This window comes from Neodiprion fabricii, chromosome 5 (genome assembly GCF_021155785.1).
Source record: "Neodiprion fabricii isolate iyNeoFabr1 chromosome 5, iyNeoFabr1.1, whole genome shotgun sequence".
Taxonomy (NCBI): Eukaryota; Metazoa; Arthropoda; class Insecta; order Hymenoptera; family Diprionidae; genus Neodiprion; species Neodiprion fabricii.
Genome location: NC_060243.1, coordinates 27,937,543 through 27,959,665, shown reverse-complemented (window position 1 = coordinate 27,959,665; position 22,123 = coordinate 27,937,543). Strand labels below are relative to the sequence as shown.

General features: G+C 39.6%; 4 protein-coding genes across 8 annotated transcripts; 2 read left to right on the top strand and 2 right to left on the bottom strand.

Moving 5' to 3' along the window:
* LOC124182442 (ataxin-2 homolog) lies at positions 1-1,958 on the top strand. The gene has a single exon (XM_046569744.1). The coding sequence runs from the start codon at positions 1,028-1,030 to the stop codon at positions 1,496-1,498; it is 471 nt and encodes a 156-aa protein (XP_046425700.1). The 5' UTR covers positions 1-1,027; the 3' UTR covers positions 1,499-1,958.
* A 3,671-nt stretch (positions 1,959-5,629) lies between these two features.
* On the bottom strand, positions 5,630-11,196 carry LOC124182413 (puromycin-sensitive aminopeptidase). Of its 2 annotated transcripts, none has more exons than XM_046569680.1 (5): positions 10,646-11,196; positions 9,111-9,358; positions 8,901-9,051; positions 7,738-8,601; positions 5,630-7,416 (listed from the first exon to the last, which is right to left on the bottom strand). In XM_046569680.1, the coding sequence occupies exons 1-5, from the start codon at positions 11,063-11,065 to the stop codon at positions 6,202-6,204; spliced, it is 2,898 nt and encodes a 965-aa protein (XP_046425636.1). In that variant the 5' UTR covers positions 11,066-11,196; the 3' UTR covers positions 5,630-6,201. The 2 variants fall into 2 exon arrangements, with proteins under 2 accessions (XP_046425636.1, XP_046425635.1); XM_046569679.1 differs by lacking the exon at positions 8,901-9,051 and adding an exon at positions 8,707-8,857.
* Positions 11,197-13,361: 2,165 nt separating this feature from the next.
* LOC124182429 (cyclin-dependent kinase 14) lies at positions 13,362-19,553 on the bottom strand. Of its 4 annotated transcripts, none has more exons than XM_046569720.1 (7): positions 18,931-19,553; positions 17,634-17,723; positions 17,002-17,133; positions 15,711-15,907; positions 15,248-15,633; positions 14,087-14,631; positions 13,362-13,743 (listed from the first exon to the last, which is right to left on the bottom strand). In XM_046569720.1, the coding sequence occupies exons 2-7, from the start codon at positions 17,710-17,712 to the stop codon at positions 13,673-13,675; spliced, it is 1,410 nt and encodes a 469-aa protein (XP_046425676.1). In that variant the 5' UTR covers positions 17,713-17,723; positions 18,931-19,553; the 3' UTR covers positions 13,362-13,672. The 4 variants fall into 4 exon arrangements, with proteins under 4 accessions (XP_046425676.1, XP_046425677.1, XP_046425674.1 ...); XM_046569721.1 differs by having other exon boundaries at positions 19,369-19,553; XM_046569718.1 differs by having other exon boundaries at positions 18,642-19,552.
* Positions 19,554-20,021: 468 nt separating this feature from the next.
* Positions 20,022-22,035, top strand: LOC124182438 (adenosine 3'-phospho 5'-phosphosulfate transporter 2). The gene is made up of 4 exons (XM_046569739.1): positions 20,022-20,608; positions 20,679-20,894; positions 21,168-21,524; positions 21,617-22,035. Exons 1-4 carry the CDS (start codon positions 20,435-20,437, stop codon positions 21,959-21,961), a joined length of 1,092 nt encoding a protein of 363 aa, XP_046425695.1. The 5' UTR covers positions 20,022-20,434; the 3' UTR covers positions 21,962-22,035.
* The last annotated feature ends 88 nt before the right edge of the window (positions 22,036-22,123 follow it).

Sequence of the window (22,123 nt, the reverse complement as noted above, 5' to 3'; positions counted from 1 at the left end):
GCTAGTCGACTTCGATCTGCAGGCGCAGCGCGTGTTGCAAGTGAGTTTTTGTCGTCGAGTAAAAGAAGAAGTCGAATTCTTCGACACAACGCGGCGACACGGCTACGAAGTAAGATCGTTCATTGTGCAGAGAAAATAAACCGGCTTGAGGCGCCTGGTGGATGGATAATCGATCCGATTGAATAAAAATTTTTAAAAATAAACAACGGAGACATTGTCAATTATAACAGCAGATTCGTGTAACGTTCTTGAAATTTTAGAGAAAGTGTAAGAAAGGTACAGAATAATAGTAGTAGTAATAATAATAATAATAATCATCGTAATAACTGTAGTCGTAAAAACGTATTCTACAACGAAAAGTAGCAGTATAAATAACCAAGACGATCGGATCGTCACGTAGTAAGTGTAACGAATCGTAAGGATTATCATCGGTGCAATATTAAATCACACAATTACGGTGCCGTGATAAGTGTCATTAATAATTGTCCGTTGTGTGATCATAAAGATAGCGCAGGATATATTTACTGTAAACTGCAGTGTTGTACGCCGTGAAGGATATATTATCGAGCAGTCATCGAACTTGCAGGAACGTAGGAAGGAAGAAGGAAAGGAGAGGAGAGAAGGCGAAGTCGCGGTGCAGGTCTAACCGTGAGAAATCAATACCCGAGCAAGTCGGGGGCGAGTGACAGTGAAGAGGCGAAAAGAGAGAGAGAGAGAAACAGACCGTGTTTGCGTGAGTGCGCGCGATTGGTGACGTGGTGTAAAAATATATACACACACACATTTATACATATATATATATATATATATATATATATCAGTTTGCACCTGTCCTGCATTTACGTAACGTGGATATAGTATACAACGATAAGTAAATACGCGGTTACGGGTGTACAGAAAGCTGACTGAAAGTCTGGTGCAGGTGGAAGAACCGCGGTAACGAGAACGAAAAAGAGCGTGCGGAGGGGTGGGGGGGAGACGGTCACGAAAAAAAAAAAAAAAAAAAAACAAGTGTTAATAAAGCACAATGAAGGCGATGGTGGTGAGTCCGGTTGGCGGAAGAGTGCCGCCTAGTCGCGGTATCCTACACAATGGTTTGGGCCTTAACGGTAGCCGAAGAGATATGGAAGCGGAGGAGGTTGCGGCCTATCTGACAAAGTTGAGGTCGCTCGTGCCGGACATGCCGAGGAAAAGGAAACTCTCGAAACTCGAAGTTATACAGAGGGTAATCGAGTACATATGCGACCTGCAAACCACCCTCGAGGAGACGAACGCACCTGAAAATCAGCAACAGCAGCAGCAACAACAACAACAACAACAACAACAACAACAACAACAACAACAACAACAACAACAACGTCAGCCTTTACAGCCGCTTTCTAACTCGACGACAACGACGACGACGACGACGACGACGACGATGATGGTTCCCGCATCGTCGCAGAGTCTCATCGTTACGACGACGGAAACAACGTCGTCAGAAATTTCCGAACGGTGACGGACGCGAAAAGACAATCCCTAAATATTTTGTCTCGTTCAAGCACGCGAGCGTTACATGGCACGCTGCGGTGCTCAGGGAGTGTAAATACTGTACATAGATATATTATGTATATACATATATATAATGTACACGTATACATATATATATATATATATATTACTCATCGTCATTCCTCAGTTGTAAGAAAAAGAGATACCCCCCCTTCCCCGCTGGACCCAAACACACACGCGTTTGCAGAAATAGAAGAAAAACTAAACCGGCGACATACTTGGTATTAATATACACGGAGATGTATAATGGGTAATTATTATTACCTCCGTCTGAAGATAGTCCTGTTACATGGAGTTGTACCTATTCATACCTACTTACTCTGTACGCACGAAAGCATGATAGTAACGGAATTTTGTGAATATTATGATTATTATTGCTATTAGACACTCGACAATTTATTCCACAATAAAAAAAAAAAAAAACCACACTCACATACGATATGAATTTATGTTATGTTGTTTTCGCTAATATTATCGATTATTATTGATTATTAATATTATTATTGACTATTATTATTATTATTATTCTTTGAAACAAGCGATAGTTTTTTCCTTTCTTTTTTTTTTCAACAAATTTTTATCGTCACGTTATTGACTCTCCATAGTTTTATTTAATTGTTTAGATATTAAAGGAATAAAAATAAAAAAAATTATTAATATTAATTATTGTAATATTATCATTATTATTATTATTATTGTCATTACTATTACGTTTATAAGAAGAAGAAGAAGAAGAAGAGAAGAGAAACCTACTCTATTATAGTGTATATTTACAAAGACTGAGAAAAAAAAGTATAATAATAACAAGCGACAAAAAAAAAAAAAAAAATTGATATAGAAAAGGAAAAAAATGAAAAATAAAAATAATTATATACAAGTGTAAATATATAACATGCGGTCATTGCGATGAGTGAAACGATTTGTTTGCGTCTCACATCGAATGAATGAATAATATAATAATAAACTCAATCGTGTCCAACAACATTGCCTGTGCATGATGTGTACATTACGCATTTTTGTTTATCAATCCTGTTGCTTTTTTCCACACTTGACAATAATAATATTTTTCAATCAAATCGATTTTTTTTTATCTTCTCGTCGACAATTATCGACGATTATCCGTTCGGAATATAATGCGTGCAGTTGTTTAACGCTTAAATTGACAATCACGTGAACTTTTTTTTTTTGTACCTCGTACCAGTGCATATCGAATAATAGAAACGCGGTCTGGCACCGATGAAGATAATTGACAACAATCATATCGTTTACGAGTCAATACATGCAAGTCTTATTTCCTTTTTGTTCTTCAACCGAAAATTCATAAAAATATTTCGGGCAAACTCTGCGACGCTTAATCGTAGAATGAAACAGCATCAGCGGTATACGATCGTATATACATTATGCCTTGCCAAATTCGCGCTGTTCGACGACCGAAGAGGTAGGCATTCGTTTCTTTGCCCTTTTGTAATTATTATCCAGCTGCGCGGAACCGAACGCCTGTGCCGGTATTGATCCGAGTTCCGAGTCGCGTGCGCGTTGCGCGGGTCTCGGGAAACCCGGCTTGGGAACGCGGGGGCGGCGAGGTTTCCACGCGTCAAACTGGGAACCGGCCGATGATGATGGGAAAGCCGAGACACCCCAAGTTTCCACCTCGCCTCGCCACTCCAATCTACTTCCACTTTCTATTCATACCGAGGGGCGCGGATCCTTTTTTAGGGCGAGGGAACGCCACCATTGTACGGAGTATATGTATGAATATCTACAAGGACTTTACCGGTGTGTGTGGGCAGGCAGGCCTCGTTCTGCGAGGGTGAAACTCTCTCTCCCCGTTGTCACGTCGTTGCTGGTGGGTGCAGCGGGTGCCGGAATTGTACGCAGACACTCTCAAGTTTGCGAAATTTCGAATCCCCTCAGCACTGATTGCGCACAGTCGCTACGCACGCGTAAGGAATGACGATTTATCGTTTGATTAAAGGCTGCTTCTCCCCTCGGCAAATCAACCTAACGGCAGAGGTCGGTGTACCAAATGGACTACATTTATCCTCGTTTCAACTGATTCAGATTATTCATTACCAAATACAAGTTTCAGGAAAATCCGTGATCCGGAGATCTGATGCGATTAGGTAATCCGTAATATGTAGTCAGGTACTTTACTTGGAGACGTTTAATGAAACTCTGACATACTTACGTAGTCTTAAATTTCCAATTTTCAATCAATTTCTCAGACTAATTCCGAGCTGAGAATTTTCAACGATCACGACGTGACACAGTAATTTTAACTTGAATGTATCTTCTTCCCGATGCGGGAGTCACGGGGAAATCGATCAATGAAACACAATTCACGTCCTGCTGCGTTCAGCAACGCTCTCGGAGGATTCTGTAATGTCTGGTTTTCGTCATTGGAGAATAGAGAGACGGTATTGTGCGTCATGAGTGTATCCATGTATGAATGAACGAATGAATGAAACATGTCTGGCGAATCCCGTAGTTGAGGACTCAGGCGTATAATCGGCTGCGGTGTCTAATGCGTGAAGCGATGCTTCTGATGGCATAACATATCTTCGTACAGATATGATCTATAAGTATACGTTCCAATATATATATATTGGAACGTATATATATATATATATATATATATATACGAGTGAGGAAACGTATACTGAGTAGAGCTTGAATTTTTACATGACTTTCCTCTGCACGTGTGCCACGTAAGTTATGCGTGACTAATAGGCGCCGTAGTTAGTAATATCTTATCGAAAACTAATATTTTACATTAAGATAAACAACTTCTTCTTCTTCCTCTTCTTGCGGGATACCGAGGCGACTCGACTGTAAGTTTAAGGTCCGCCGCACTTGGAGCCTGTTTTAAACGGCGGAGTGCATTTCGAGAGACTACTCACCCAACTCCAACGAGATATAAGGCTAGACGTACGTAATTACTGTATAAACAATAAACACATCCCTCGTTAGAAATATGATACTACTCGTGATGCTTATCGCGTTTAATAAGTCGCTGCGACGCCGAGCTATTACGTCACCGACAGTGTAAACAGAAATCGAAATAAAAGAAACCGAAGACAAAAACGAAAACTAGCAAATAAAGCCAACGGTAAAAAGATAAAAGTCTCTGAAGCCTACTGCTAAGGTTTCATTTGAGATTCTATACGTTTTTCGATTCTACATGCCTGCAATAACAGAGAATATTGAATTTTTCGATACTTCGAATAATCTCCAAGTACTCGATAAAGTTGCAATTCGAAAAAAGTACCACTCCTCTATCATTAGATTTGTTAAAAATGTGTCGTTTTTCCATTAAATTTAATTTATATCAATGAATGAACTTGACCGCAAAACACTACGAGATTTCTCAGTTTTTCAGCTGTAAATTTTGAAGCGTTGATCACAGCGATTTGAGATTATTCGTAATAGTTTTTGTTCGAAAAATAAATCGTCCATACACCCTATCGAAACATCGAATTAAACGTTTTTCCAAATTTGGGTAATTTTCATACCTCTATCCATCTAGGCAAATGAAATACCATTAGAAAGCTCAACGCACTGAAGCATCCCAATACTGACTGTTGTGAATAAAGATGAGGATTTCTTGAATATTTTGAAATCATATTCCGTATTTTTCTCTCGATAACTTGGGACCATTGCAACCGATTTCTTTACACAGCATTTCGACCGGTAGAGCTGCACGTTATTCAAGATGACGAAATTTTTCAGTAAAAAAAGGGAAAGGTTCACAGTCGCAGCATCGTTTGTTCAAAATCGTTCATCTCGTAAAACAGTTTGAGGGTGATTCCCACGAATTTTTCTTTAGTCATCGCGTGTTTCGTGTACCTGTCTGTTGTATCTTGACGGTGTCTTTTTAAAAAATCGTGTTATAATTGATACAAGGGTGTTTTATCAGATATTGTTTTATAATATATATATATATATCAATAACTTTGGTGTTGCATTGGCCCATCAGAGCGGCGAGTATCAGAAGGGCAAAATATTTCTTTTGCCCTATAGTGAAAAAAAAACTATGTTCCGGGTACAAAATATTGTTATGGTAATTGAATATTTGCAATCAGATATGAAGAAGTATATTTAAACCAATCATTATCTATACACAGATGGATAAACCCGCTTCTCCCAAGTTGAAGATACGTTTTTTCTGCGGAATTTTACTAAAGACAAAGGACAAACATTTTCCGGACATTTTTCACGTAGTGTAAAGGGAATCGAACATAATTTGCCGTTTGAAGTTTAGAAAACACTAAGTAAAGGGGCGAACATTGGTCAATATGAAAACACGGATGACTCGAAACGTAACATCAATGGAGTTTTTCGATTATTTGTAAGATCAAAAATGACTTCTCATCTCTCTCCTTGGCAGAAACAAAAAGAAACACAAGAAAACTAAATATCTCTCCAAACCACTAGCCGCGGCGCAAAAACGCCTGCACATACCCTTGAGATATTAGGAAATAGTTGTAAAAATAATAATAATTATTATTATTATTACTATTATTATGCACCGAAGTCTTGTCAATTTGATTCAACCTAAATAACGTTGAACATGTTGTAAGAGAAAAAGGTTCTCGAAACCACGTAGATGTAAGGAATAAGTGACTAGGTGTTAATGCGGTTTGTTCCAAGTTACGGCAGGGCTGAGAGGTACGATTTTATAGCTTCTCGGTCCCTGGCAAGCCACGCCGCGTTCAGTCTGATGGTTTCCAAACTTTGCTGTACAGTCCTCTCAGTTCCCGGTGTCGGATGATCGGCGAAGAACTGTTCGACCTCTAGAGCGCTTTCCTCGGTGGCAAAATTCTCTGTCGTAAATTTGACGAGTCTTGAGAGTAGGAAACCGCCGTCGTACCTGTCCATGAGTACCTTCCAGTTGTCCTTGAAAAATGCCCAGGCCAAAATCCGCCCCTTGTACGTCATGGCAACGGACATTATAACGAATACCGTATCCTGGGCGCGAACCTCGCTGCTCATCGCGAACTCAAGCACCTGCTTGAGCAGTTTCTCATCTTTTATCGCGCCCAAGGCTCGCGATATTCGGTCTTTCTCTTCGTGAAGATCAGCCTCCCTGTATAATTTCAGCATCGTTGCGTAGGTATCAGCTCCGCCCACGGAAAGTACAGCCCTGTAAACAGGACTGCGTAAATCCGCGGCAAGAATTCTTGCACCTGACACATGAGCTTCGAAGCGTTTCTTGGCCTCCTCGATCGTCTCCGCGTCGTTCAACGCGGCCAGGCGCCCCAGCACCAAGGATCTGAGAAGCGTGTCCAGATGACTCTCGTTAGGTTTTGGGTCCCAGCCCAATTTGCTGCCGATGTCCTTCATCAGAGATCGTCCAAAGGCCTTGAATGAATCTTCGTAATCGACGTGAGAAAGTAAAACGCTTAGTTTACCAAGGCTGTTGACGATGCTTGACCAAACCGTGTAATTGTCTTCTGCCTGGAAGGCGTACATCAGTCGTAGGACCTCAACCGTTGAGGCATGCCCGGCTTGCACCATGGCGAAAAGATCGTCCAGGAGTCCCAGTCTGTCCAACGGAGGTAGGGTGCGGTCTTTGACGGCGGGAAGAAGGAGAGAAAGCGCTTCGGGGCTGTAACGAGTTCTGTAAAACCCGATCGTCCCCGGGTTGATTTTTACCCAAGCACCTTCGGGCACGTCATTCAAAACGATCTCTTTTTGAGCTTCGTTCATTACCGTGCTAATCGCGACTTCCTGCGGCGCCCGCGACGTGCTAACGCTCACCGGTATCATCCACAGGCTTTTTTCCTTGTCCTTTGATCCATCAGCAAGAAATCTCTCCTGGGAAAGTGAAAGAACGCGCGACGTTCCCTCCTGTCGCTGGTCAACCTGTGGTTGAAGGATCGTTACACAGTGTCGCTTTCGAAATATCTTTTACATTTTCATACTAATTTTCGTCGAGTCACAAATATGCCGTCCTCCAGTGTGCATCACTTGCATTCCACTTTCGCTCTACAGGTAAGAAAGTACTATTTTCGAATTAGATTTCGCGCAAAACTGAACATTAAGCACTATACATATGAATAATTACTAGATACATTGAACTACGGGTATCTAAAAAAAATTCATTCTCATATTTCAATTTCTGGAAAACGACTCATTCATCGACTAATCAAATACCTACTCGCATAATAATAATGCATTATAGACCTTCAAAACTGGAAATCCTTGCTGCTTGGTCCATGTCGACATGACAGCACCGACAGGCTTGCTGCTAGCTTCTTCAAGTGCAGCCCAAAGGTCTTCAGTCAAAGCATTGGAATAAGAATGTCTCTTGAGGTACAAACTCATGCCTTTCTTGAAGTCCTCATCGCCGATGTAGCTGTGAAGCATTCGGATCACACTGGCACCTTTGTTATAAGATATGTCATCAAAAATCTCATCAATTTCGGACGGATGTCCGACAGGGACCTCAATCGGATGGCTGTTTTTGAGCGCGTCGAGTTCCAGAGCCTTGATATACGTGTCTGTAACGAACTGGGTCCAAATATCGTACTCGGGAAACAGGTGAGCAACGCAAAGAAACTCTACAAACGATGCATAGCCCTCGTTAAGCCACAAGTGAGTCCACCATTCCATGGTGACAAGATTGCCGAACCATTGATGAGCCAGTTCATGACCAACAACTAATGCGATCCACTGTTTTCTTACTGCTGAGGTATTCTGGGGATCGACGAGCAGGCAGGTCTCCCTGTATGTGACCAGCCCCCAATTTTCCATGGCTCCGGCAGAGAAATCAGCTATCGCTATCAGGTCCATTTTTGGTAATGGATAAGCAATGCCGAAGTAGGTGTTGTAGTATGGTAGCACTTTTGTTGCAACCTCCAAGGCAAATTCACCTTGTTCCTTTTTTCCCTTCGGTGTATATACCCTCACAAGAACTCCGTCGCTCGATTTTCCCTCCACATAATCATACTCACCGACGACAACTGCCACAAGGTAAGTCGACATTATGGGAGTTCTGTCAAATTTTAGCACCTTGAACTCTCCCTCAACTGATTCAGATTTTACTGGCTGCAATGAGAGTTGGATGTGTGAGGCCGGTGACAGATTTTATATTAACGCTTAGGGAAATTACGAGCACAAGCAAATTAAGGACAAACACAAGGCGCTGTTTACCATGTTGGATAGAGCGACACGGTCCTGAGGAACAGCTAGCGTAATGTTGAAGGTAGCCTTGAGGGCAGGTTCGTCCCAACAGGGGAAGCAGCGCCTCGCGTCTGTGGCCTCGAATTGCGTCACAGCTGCGAACTGATCCTCGCCATTGGATCTGAAATACAACAATCGATCGATTAGGAATGAGTGATGCATACCATGTTGAAGAGGGCAGTCAAGGAGGCTGGCACACGAATAGTGAGAGTGAACATAGCCTTCAAACTTGGCTCATCCCAGCATGGAAACAACATGCGCGCTGAACAAGGACAGAGAAATGTTACCGCACAACTTACTTCGTCACCTGACAATCTGAAAGAAATTATAAAGTTTGGATGTGACCAAATTAATGAACTAGAACTCAAACTTACCCGGTGTATTTACTACGGTAGAATCCCTTCATCTTGTCGTTTAATTCACCGGTGAAAACGAAACCGATAAATCCAACTTTATCACCGATCGGTAATATTTTGGAAAACTTTATGGTGGCGGTTTCCGCCTCCACAGATAACTCGATATTACTCGCAGGGATTGTCGTTCCATCGTTACCATAAAATACGGCACTTTTTATGTCAATATCCAAGGAATTCAAAACCACAGTATCTGTGGATTGTTTTACCTGTTTATGGTGGAATTAATAACTGCAATAGATTATTAAAACATTGAGAGACTAATTATTCTAATTAAATGGACATATATATGTGTATCAATCGTTGATCATGTTGGAGCAATTTTCGGTATAATATTATAAGCAAAGAGATGAAAGCAGATGACTGACCCAGTCGGGTTAAAGTTTCGAATAAATCATAAATGGTTGTAAATGAACATTAACATATGACGAGCGTATGAAAAGGACTAAATGTAAAACGGAGTTGAAACGTTACAACATTAAACCGTTGATCAAGACACAGTATTCGTGGATATAGCCATTCATTTACGATATAAATGCACAATTCAAAATTCAACATTCCTTATACTTTGACAATATTATTCCCTCCAAAAATGTTTGCAGAGAATATTCTTGCAAAACCGCACGATTACCTCAGAGGAATTTATTTAAAGAATGAAATATAATCATTCCTCCCTCCACTCCTCTATGCAAGGAGAAACTCAGTTTATTTTCAAGAGGGAAAAGTGATTCAGCAAAACTGAAAGCCACAGATTTTTTTTTTTGAACCATCTAAAGTTTTTTTTCCCCTGTGATTAATTAATTACGACTGGATGAATTTTACCATTTTTATCATTCAAGCACTAAGTATACCACACTTCATGACTAACGATACTGATAAAACTCATTACACTGCTGCGAAGTTTTCAAAATTGAATGCACTGAATACATACACCTAGGAATAGGAAAGATAACTATGTTTACTATGTTACAAAGAATTATCGTTAGTAAAAAAAGATCCGATGTTATTTCTGGATGCAAAAAAGAGCTTGTTAGTCAAAAAAATGTGCATACATTTTGCGAATCCTCGATTGATTGAATCAGTGGCTTTTCCGTCACAAGTTACTTTTTGAAAATTATTTATTAACCAATTCTGTTCGTCAAATAGACATATAGATAATGCGAAATAACGATAAACGGCTCTGGAAAAGAAGTGGTGATAAAACATTGAAAAATTGAGAAGAAGATTATCAGAATAGGCGGATAAAATGCCGGTGAAACGGGATTGAAATAACTGTTAGATTTTCTAACCTAGGAATAGCGGTAGCGTGAGTATGTACAATCGACATTCTATTTCATTGTCAGACACGCGATGAACGTGAATGTGTGTATTCGCCGAGGTTTGCACACGTGAGCACGTGCAGCATATGGTTTAAAATATGAATTAGGGAGGATAATCGGGAGTTTGAATTTTTCAGGGGTAGGTGAGGGTGCTTATGCTAATTGGGAAACACTCACATCTACGTGTACGTTTTCCTTTCCACTGAACGTGAATTTCCCAAGGTCCGGTGTTAGCGAAATGTCGTAGTGATAGGGGCGTACATCGGTGGGTAAACGACGGAACGGTTTCTTCTCGGCGGAAGGCATAATATCGGTACGAGTCGTATCGCCGTTCATCGTATCTTGCGCCGTACAAACAAAGTTGGTCGATGTGCTGCTAGCGGCGGCGTAGGATTTTCCAAACACTTTAACGGCGAGTGAGGAGAGTGCGACGATATTACCGTTGTTTAACACGCCGCGTTCCACTGACACCAGCTGCACTAAACTGCTGCTGCTACTCCTTATGCCACAGCCTTTCTCTTTTTGCAGACTCACAACACCACTACCACACAACCGAAAGCGACGCCAACCACGCTGAATGAATCTGCGCGAAAACATCTACACCAATGTCGCCAGAGTACCGTACGAACGATCAGTGTATGCCAGCGCGACGCACTCCCGCTATTCGCCCACACACAGACTCGACTTACTCTACCAATGCACGCTTTGGAACACAGTCGGACGACTGGTACCTGTTGGTCAAGAAATAAAAAAAAAATAAAAGAACGGCGATGACTTGCGACTACCACTATTTGAAAATGGACCGAAACGAAGCCGGAAAGTCCGTGCCCTGATTCTCACTTATTTTTTATTCGTGAAATAGTACATTGTGTAACAAGGAGGCAAACGCGGTCTTTTCGGACCGAGCGTAAGTTTGCAATGTGAGTAGTAGGTGGAGCACGCATACGAGCCGAGGGTGAATAAGGCAAAAATTCGAGGCGAAATGACTGTTGACTGCTTGTTGCACATAATTCTTTGTGTAACTAAAGCATGTTACTCGTGTTTTTCATGAATCGTGAAATTGAGGTTAGAGTCGTGAAATATTTGCGGTTCGCAACAGCGCATGCGCTCAATACTGAAAAGATTACTTTCAACTCCTAGAACTTAAAAGTGGTATTGTCTGTACTCCGCGCATGCGCATTCGCAGACTCACTCGACCGTTATAAACCTGATAATTTGTGTACGGAAAATATACAGGAAAAACCGCATAAAACATGCTCGCTTTATGTACAGAAAATTTTCCGTTTAAAGCTGCCTTCTAATTAGTCTTGATGCCACTTATCACCACTTTCAGGATTGAAAAATAAATCATAATCAGGCTGATTGATATCCACTCGCAGAAGTGAAGCGAAAGCGACGCCGGCTTTCCCGCCGTTGTTTTGTTTTCTTTCAAGTATACGAATTAACTTCAATTTCAGAGATATAATACGATCATGATTATACCTATAAATAAATAATTTTACATAACCGAAAGATCTGTTAAAATTTACTTTGCTTTTTTACAGAACCATTCTTTCCTATGCATAACCAGCAATATCATAAAGATACAGTTTTGTTTTGAAATTAGTCTCTCGTAAACGATTTTTTATGCATCCCAAACTACTTTTTTCATGTTATATTCTTTTTCTTCATATCCACAAATAGATGTGTTATCTTCTTTTTCTTTAACAATCGTTTTCTCACAACATTTACTGTAATGTTGTTCTGTAATAATTATAAGGGAAGTTACCAATACCTGATTTATTATAGAAAATGTTTGTAAGAGATGCGAAAGCTCAGTATTTGATCATAGGATCAAGGATTGATGTGTGTGTTACAATTTACGACTTACAATTTATTACAAAGTCACATTTATTAGTTTAGCTCAGCTATTTCAGTGTCATGAATAATATAAACTTGGAGTTCTATATACATTCTACCTTACGCGTCTGCTGTTGTCAATGACAATAGTAATCATAATAATGTTCAATCCTTTTGTTCAATATTATTTTTCTGTTTATTCAGCAAGTTACTCATTTCTTATTCTTGCATTTTCATCATCACCATCATTATCATAATCATCTCATCATCTTATCATAATCATAATCATAATCATCATCATCATCATCATCATCATCATTATCATCATCATCATCATCACCACCATCGTCTTTCTCTCGTTGATATTTTTTATCAAAGTGTGCTGCAAATCGGTATAAATATAAACTACTAAGGGAGGGTAGGGAGTAGGTATAATAGTATATGTATCGCCGTATTAATCGATAATAATCCATCGATATCGTAACTTAGATAAAATTTAGAAGACGTGTAACACTTTCCTTGGCTCTGTATGTATGAATGTGTGTATGCATGTATGTTAGTACTTAATAATATTGACACATAGCCACTACAATCACCTCTTACTTATTACCCGGTTCCTACGATAGAAATAATTGATCAGAGTAACAAAGGTGGTTTGTCTGGCCCAAAAAGCGTTACAAATCCTCTAGGGTCTTCCTAATATCGTTATAATTATTCATTTAATTTTATTTATTTAATCATTTATTTAATTATATTCTCGCTAGTCAATTGCCGCCATCCCCATGGCCTTGGATGGTTCAAATTGATGGGACATGGGACGACAGGCTTTACTTTTGATTGGTGTCAGTCTAAAGCTAGTATTTGGACGAAGTGCGAGGATGGGTCGTGCGTGCTTTGCTTTCTAAATTCAGCGTGCATTTCTGACACTCTAAATTTAGTATTCTTTTTTCTTTTCATTGTTTAAGTATTTTTTTTTCGAGAAAGAAATTTCCTTTATGTAGTGTAGGTAGTAGGTAATTTTCTATTTTATCTTTTCGTTTCCCTTCACTTTTACTTTACGTTAAAACTTAGGGTTCTTTTTCGTTAGCTTTTTTTTTTATATACGTATTTTTCAGACTGGTTTTTTTTCATCGATTCATTTATCATTTGATTGCAATAATTGTTCTCAGAAAAAAACCATCATCGATTTGTGGTATGTTGGAAGTCGAGTGGCCCTAAAAGAGGCAGAGAGAGAAAGAGAGAGAGAGATATAGAGAGAGCAGGCAACGCACTGGTGCCTATATTTCTGAACTTGTAGATTGGCCATTACTTCTCCTAATTTCTTCTTATATTTTCCTCTGTTATAACTCAACAATTATGCTAGTCTCAAGTCTTCAGAGCAGAGTGCCGCGATTCCGTGAATAAATGGCAGCCCTCGACACTAAATATGGACACTTCTGTAAGAAAGAAGAAAGTTTTTTACCATCAAAATAAATGAATATATCCAACTTGCCGACCAAATCAAGTTTTCTCACAGGGTACTCTACCCTCTTTATTACGAAATTTAGACACCTAAATATTACCCAAGGAGATTTGGCCTATTTTACATATCCATTCTGTTGTTATAAAGGACAGAAAGTATTGATTCATCTTGCAAATTCAGATAAATGTTTCGGGAATAAGAATTTTGCATAACATGTGTTTAAATTTCATTTTGAACTTCAAGTTTAGGGGTAAAAATTATCTCTTTATAGATTGACAAACTGAAAAATCCACCTCAGGAAACAAGGATCAACTTACCGTCAGGCAACTCGTAAAGTTTTGGCGGAAGTGTCGCGAAATAAGGATGCCTAAGAGCGTCATCAGCGCCTATCCGATCATCTGGATTTAGCTGTAAAAGTGCGGAGGCCATATTATCACCTTCAGGAACATCGTACAGCCTGGGAAAGGAAAGTCCCAATTTTTGCAATGGATAAAATGCTAGTTTGTGGGCTTGGTATCCACGTAGATGTGTGACGCCTGGCCAACTATCTTCGGTCGGTGTTCCAAGAACTCTGAATATCTTATCGAGTTGATCATAAGTATCTCGGACACCTGGGAAAGTCGGCAGCCCCGTCAACATTTCTACAAATATGCATCCAACGCCCCACATGTCCAATGAAGTTGAGTACTCCGTCGAACCGAGCAGCACATCTGGCGGCCTGTACCACAGCGTCACAACCTCATGTGAATAGGTATGCGACGGTACTGACTTTGCCCGAGCCAGACCAAAATCCGCCAATTTCAATTCGCCTATTTCACTTATCAACAGGTTTTGGGGTTTCACGTCACGGTGCAGTACTCTTCTGTAATTTGTTATTATGAACATTAGTCACATTTGTTTTCTTTGTTGTATTCGTGTACAGGATATTGAGTGTAATAACATGCTGGGATATACCCTTGGAAATTCCAGATTTTGTAAGCGGAAAATTTAATTCTTCCAAGACATTTATTATCCTGTACTCAAGTAGATGTATGCGACAAAATTGGTATTATTATACCACAACAAAAACGTTTAAAAGCAGGGAACGGATTCAGGTTCTTTTTTAATTCTGTACTCAGTCAAAATACAAAAATCGTAAATGTGAAATACTATTTATGCACCGAATATCTAGCTTGACCTAATAACATACGTCATTATCAGTTGAATGAAGTTTTCATTTCTAGAAATCTCATATATTTTAAATCAAACGAGACTACGCAATAGATAAGATAATGGAATATTGTTGCTAAGTACAAATTCTAATTTTTTTCCTACATTTTTCTCTCCCGTTAATAATTTGCACAAATCATCGATACCCTGAATCACTATGTAAAGCAATCTGCTTGCTTTGCAAAGTATGAAATTCATTTTCCCTGTGAGAAAGTAAAATCTGTTCGTTAAATCAAAACTGTTCTCTAACAGAGAATGCAAGAACTCACCTGCGATGACAATAAGCTAGTCCTCTGAGTAGTTGAAATAGGAACAACCGAACGTTTCGCGGATCAAGGCCCCCTCCTCCGCTGCCGTGCCTCTCCATGTACTGTGACAAGTCGGTGTGAACGAATTCGAATACAAAAGTAAGAGTTTCACGAGTGTGAACAATATCATGGAGTGTAACTATATTGCTGTGTTTGAGCTCCTTTAAAAGGCTGGCTTCACGAATGGCAGTGAAAGGTGCACCTTCCTCTTCCTGTAGTCTAATCTCTTTAAGAGCGACAACCTGGTTTGTCAGATTACTGTATCCTTTGAATACTGTAGCATAAGAACCCTCTCCAAGCTGCTCCAGTTTGATGTAGGCATCTGATTTACCAAACGGCGAATCTCCCTGTGAACATGAAGAATATTTAAGGTTTCGAATAAGCAGTTTCATCAAAGTTATTGACAACAGGTGATACAACTTACCCCGAATGCGGAGAAACGTTTTGCCCGTCTCGGGGGAGGGTCGGGCCCTAGGAAAACCTCGGATTTTGGACGAGGAGGACGTCGATTCCGTAGAACCACCCTTGCCTCTTCCCTTATATCTACATCGAGGAGCTTAGAATCACTAGAAACAGAGAGCTGTCGATGCACTCTCTCGTGTTCACCGACACCCGCCCACTCTGCAACATTGAAAATAATTTTTAATTAGCCCAACAGGTTTTCGTTTCCATCGCTAACCAAACTTAGAGAAAAGAAGACAAAGACTTAATGTGACGAAATATTTCATTTTATTCTACTTGCTCTGTTTGACTAGTTGACATTGTAAATATATAGATATATATATATGTGTGTGTGTGTATATATATTTATTTATATTTATATATCTGCGATCTACCACAAGGCAACTGAGTAAAAGAAAATAATATGTTGCATATTCTGCGAAACAGATATTTTTATTTGTAGATCGTATAGCCCTTCTTTATGACCCGCTTCTTATCATTTGTATATAGCAATGGTAAATAGGTATTATTTTTAAAAAGCGGGTATTTAGCATGCGTGTATTAATACGAACGTGTCTTGTCTTTGCCGTATAGTAATGAAGCAATCGAAAATATAATTAAGCATGTTTAACGAAAATTATCACGTTAGTTAACAGTTTGACTCAACTCTAAATCAGCTCCAGCGCATGTATGTATGTATGTATCTACCTAGCTATAGCTAAAAACACTTGTGGTAACAGAATTTTAACACCTTGTCTGATATCAACCAATATAAAGATGCACACGCTGTTATCGAGTGACTTGGTAATTTTACCAGACATGTTATGAGAATTTGTTTGCAGCTATTATGACTGCGTCATAAGCATTTACGTTGAAGCTTTCAAGTTCATATCACAATGACCATAGTGTTATTTTATAATTGAATAGAATAACGATAGAAGTTTCACAGGTATGCTAAATGTGAAATGACGTCCAACATTTCACTCAATACAAGTGATTGATAACATCGACAACGTGATGAGATACAAGCCGTGATGTGTGTACGATTATCCACACGTTTGTTGGAGATAAAAACATCATGATGAGAATCGATCTGTATTCTACTTGAATTTTGCGTGTCTGGCAGTACAACGCAAATAATTTTTTATGCCTCTAACAGCAAATGATCAAACAAAGTAATATAAGAAAATGAAAATCCCTTGAATGTTACAAGTGAAATTTGTTTTGTAGATCATTTTTATGCAAATTTTTCAAATTTTTAAAACTTTACTAACCATATCGTCGATCTTTGTCGGTAGGTATGTTACCATTTGGCTCTAAACGATCGAGAAATTCTTCTGAATACCCGTTATACGGTAACTGGTGTTCCCTTGTGGCAACATCGTCTGCTTCTTCCTTAGATATTGCTGGAAGTAAAAAGATGATGAAACATAATAACTGGGTAACATTTCTGTCCACAAAATTCTTACAATACACTTATATTTGTTTTTAACTCCTTATGCTCCAATTGGCCACTTCCGCCTACCCTGCTTATGAATATTTGCTATTGCCGGGATTATTAGATTTACCAAGTATGGTAAGACCGCGTACTTGCCTCCTTCCTTATCAGTTTACACTTTATTTACTGTTAAAACAATCCACAGGAAACTAATCATGATATAACTGATATGGTAGCAAAACAATATTCAACCTATCAAAGAATTCTACTTCTGAAGCAGCATTTATTCTTGTATCAGACCTTTCCATGTTTTATTATATATTTGACGCACGTCAATCTGTAAAAGGAATAATTTAACAATAAAATTCATTGGAACTAATTTCAAAATAGGAAGTGGCGCTGGTTAAGGAGTGTGCATACGAAGTGTGACATTAGTCATATCGATAAGAGTCATAAAACGGTACTTACAAAGTCTGCCAAAACTATGGCTAAGGCGTTTCTTGAGCTTTTGGACTCTGCTTAAGGCGCCTCCCTTCTTTTCGCGCATCGTCACAGAACCTAGATACGATTAATAATTAATTGTAATAAGCAACTGTATCGTAAGAATACAGAATGTAAATTATAGCACGCATACTGAGAAATGACAGAGAACTACGTCATATGAACGACTCATCGTACCGCTTGACCATCACACAAGCATTCACTATACACAGTGACGTCATTCACCACTTGCACAAACGGCATGCCAGTGCTCTTCCCCCTGCCCCTGCCCTCAATCTTGATAACGTTAAGAGAGCTGAATAGTCCAGTCCAATTTAGTGCTCGACAATAAATCGTAGGTGATATGAATTATGAAAATTAGCCTGTATCATGCCAAGCAAAGTTTAATAAATCAATTGTCACGTTAGAGATTTGTTCCTCTAACAATCAATCGGTATTCGATACTACGAGATGACAGAACGCGATCAAGTCTGTCGCATTGAAATTTTATGTGTGAGTAGAAAAACACGCGCGAGAAGCGACGGCGTCCTTTTGACGTCTAGTCAATCGAGCGTAGGGAAATGTTTTTTACGGATCTTGTTAATTAAGGTTCGCGTGAGTTTGAAGGTATTCGAGAAATGCCCTGGCTGGCCGGCTGTCTCCTTCTCAAGTCCAGTCACCTAGTCCAGTCATCCACCCCCGCATTTTACGGGGCACTTGACGTCCGTCTAGTTCTGTTTTCCCCCCTCCTGGCCTTTCGCTCGTTGCCGTTGTCGGTGACGGACAAAGGGCAAGGAGGTATAAAATAAAAAAAGAAATTAACCGTTGATTTTAGCAGATTAGCGGGACGGTAAATAACGATCGAAGAAGAATATATCGAGAAAACAATACAGAAAAAAAAAAAAAACAAACAACACACGAACTATCGCAGCCGGGAAAATTGCAGGAAACTCGGTCGTGCTCGTCGGCAAAGTTCGCCAAGTGCGGTAGACTTACCTTCTTTGCTTTTCGAGGCGACTGAGCCCTTATCTTGACAGTACATGATTATTCATTCACAAACATGGGTGGGGACACATCAGGTTCCGATTCTCACCGACGAATTGAGCCGATGTTGAAATTTGGTAAAAAGTCACAACACGTTAAACCGATCGCCATTAAAATTTCCTCTCTCCGGCTTAGCTGATTTACTTTACTTTACTTCATTCTATTTTCTCACGACGTTCACACACTCGCGATGTCAAAGGACGGACACTTTTTATCGAGACTGATTATTGTTACATATTACTTTTTTCTTAGCAAGGAAATTCTCCCTTTTCTTTCTCTCACTCTGTCTCTCTCTCTCTCCTTCCTTCCCGACTCCTTTCTTTCTGGTATAATCCGTTAAGCACGGATATTCGCGGATCTTCTACTGTCCCACGCTCGAGAATTAACTGCTATCTCGAGTGAACGATCATTGGACTTGATATCTCGAACACGAAGCTGACCCCAGCTTCTGTCGATTCTCCCGAGCGGTTGTGATGTGTGCCGTGGGTGCCGTGTGGCTACACAACAGAAAAGTACAAAACTCACCGAGCGACTGCCCCCTGCATCGCACTGTTACCACCTCAAAGTGCAATCGTTTAAAAACCCGAAACTTTTCTTAAGAAGAAGCAGTAGCGAAAAAATATTTCTAGTATGCGCTCTGTTTTAACCTATCCGTCGTTAGCCGAAAACTTGCACGCACATTACACCGACGAATTACCTCCTTCCCGCCCTCTCTTCACACTCGAATACCCGATGTTCATTTAAATGACTAATGTTAATCCCTTGTAAATATGACTTTTAACTCCGTAAAAAAATTTCGACCCGTGAATAACGATATCGAAGAAGGAGCAAACTTCACTCGGCAGCTTATACTACTCGAGCGCTCCGTGGCACCATCGAATATGAATATAAGAGAGTTGACTACCATAATATCTTTCAATCATGATTTTCTTTGCTCACGTTGGCAGCCTTGAATCACCCGGGACCTATACTACGGAGAAGAGTTAACTCTAGGCAATATTTGATTCCATCTTCCAGACGAAGTGCCGGTCGGTAAATCAGAAGTTTGTACACTATGTTTTTAATTATTTTTTGCATATTTGAATCGTTTTCAAACTTAGAATACGTCAAAACTTCTGGAAGTTACGCCCTGTTTTAGAATACCCAACAGTTTCAACATATTAATTATTCGGTCAACCAGAAACTCAACGCCTGTACCTTTTCAACGTTTCAAAAAAATTGGCAAGTATATTATTTTCGCCTAATGCATTGGCAAACTAATCGCATTCAACGCGTATTGAACGCTAGGGTAATTTGCCAGATGCATGCGTGTCCTTTTCTATCGTAAGTCCGTAAAAAAGGATAGAGAATCCGCGAATTTTGCCTACGACCTTAGCTCACATTTCCACCTAATCGAAGGGTATGCGGAAGCGATGAGCGGCGTGGAGCGGCGGCGGATCTGTGCGACGTGCAACATTTGTATGTGCGCTACGGTACAACTGTCAAAATAATAGGGAATGGAAATTATGTAAATTACATTTGTAAATTATGTATATACAGCGTATTATACACACATACGTAACACGTGTCAGCGAGTTATGAATGCTCGTGTTAAAAGCAAACAATCGGTTCAAGTGTTGACGAAAAATATGAACACGCTTGACGTTCAGTTGATTAAAATCTGAGAATCTCTTGAACAGCTCTCTTTGACGTTGCCACGAAGTGTCACACGCTCGTATACGGCGACTTGATACCCGCTCATTGCAATGGATTTTAAAACCGTACACATAGAGAATTTGAACAGTAGCCTAAGAAAACAGGGCGATAAAAGGGAGATCAAAATTTTGTGCTTTGATTTAACTAACGCTAGCCAGAAGGCCCAACTTCTATGGTGCACCACTGGGGTTTTCGTTTTTTATCTTTTATACGGATATTTACAGGTAGCAATCTATTTTCACAAAATGCATAATATGGGTTAGTACCTTTTGATACAATTTTCATACTTCACAGGAGCGGATATTTACCCTCGATGGATTCCAACCGTTCGGTTGGTACCTCACTCTCATCCAATTTGGATATTATACAATTTTTGGATGGATCGAATGTCGGATAAAAGGAGTCACTCGAAGAATACCTTTGGGCACTTATTTACTACTTGCTCTCCTTACCCTTGGCACTATGGGATTCTCTAATTCCTCATTAGGATATTTGAATTATCCGACACAGGTAAAAATTAATGCAAGATTGACTGACAGCCAGTAATTCTTTTCCTCAGTTGCAATTGCATGTCCACTATTTAGCTTCACTCAAGTTGAACTCAATTGCTGAAAGAATTTATGATAATAGTAACTCTTTTTTCAGTGAATTATTGTATCAAATGTTTTATCGAATATTGGCATATTTGACTATTTTTTGAGAGAAATAATCATTTAACAATTTTGTGATTGCAAAGCAAATAACAATTAACTTTATAAAACGTTTGTGAATTATGTCCTTTAGGTGATATTCAAATGCTGCAAGCTAGTCCCAGTCCTAATAGGCAGTATCCTGATACAGGGCAAAAAATACGGCCCCTTGGATTTTCTCGCTGCAATTCTGATGTGCATAGGCTTAGCGCTCTTCACAGTTGCCGACAGTATAATTTCCCCTCGATTCGATCCAGTCGGCATCATGATGATCAGTTGTGCCCTGTTATGTGATGCGGCTATAGGAAACATTCAGGAGAAGGCCATGCGCGAGCACAAGGCGTCGAACACTGAGGTTGTCCTATTCTCGTACAGCATTGGATTCGTCTACTTATTCCTGATACTGTTGACAATATCCGACCTACAGACGGGTGCTTCTTTCTGTGCCGAGGTAAAAAAACATTCAACCCAATTTAAAGATTGTTGTGGATGTCGTTACTCTTCTTTTTGGTTCATTTTTATATATATTATTACTTGTTTCAGCATCCTATTGAAACGTATGGACTTGGCCTGCTCTTTTCACTGTCCGGTTACTTGGGCATACAGATTGTTTTGACTCTGGTCCAATGCTGCGGAGCATTCGTTGCAGCAACTGTTACAACATGCAGAAAAGCGATATCGATTTTGATTAGCTTTATGTTCTTTTACAAACCATTCACCTTCCAATATGTGTGGTCTGGCCTGATCGTCGTTCTTGGAATCTACTTGAATATTTACAGCAAGAAACGAGGAGGGACTAAAGGTGGCTTTAGAGAATTATGGATAGGTCTTAAGCAGTGTTGGATTAAGCACAACCGAATACAAAGACGATTACTGACTAATGTTTAATATTCCTACCAGTAACGAGGCAAACAAAGTTTTTTGTTCCTATTGTGAATTATAATTATTATTGCTCAGTCAAATTATTTTTACTTTTTTCAATTCCTTGCTTCTCCAAATTCCTGCAAATCCGAAGACTCGATTAAAGTAGATTATTTTATTTATTAGAGA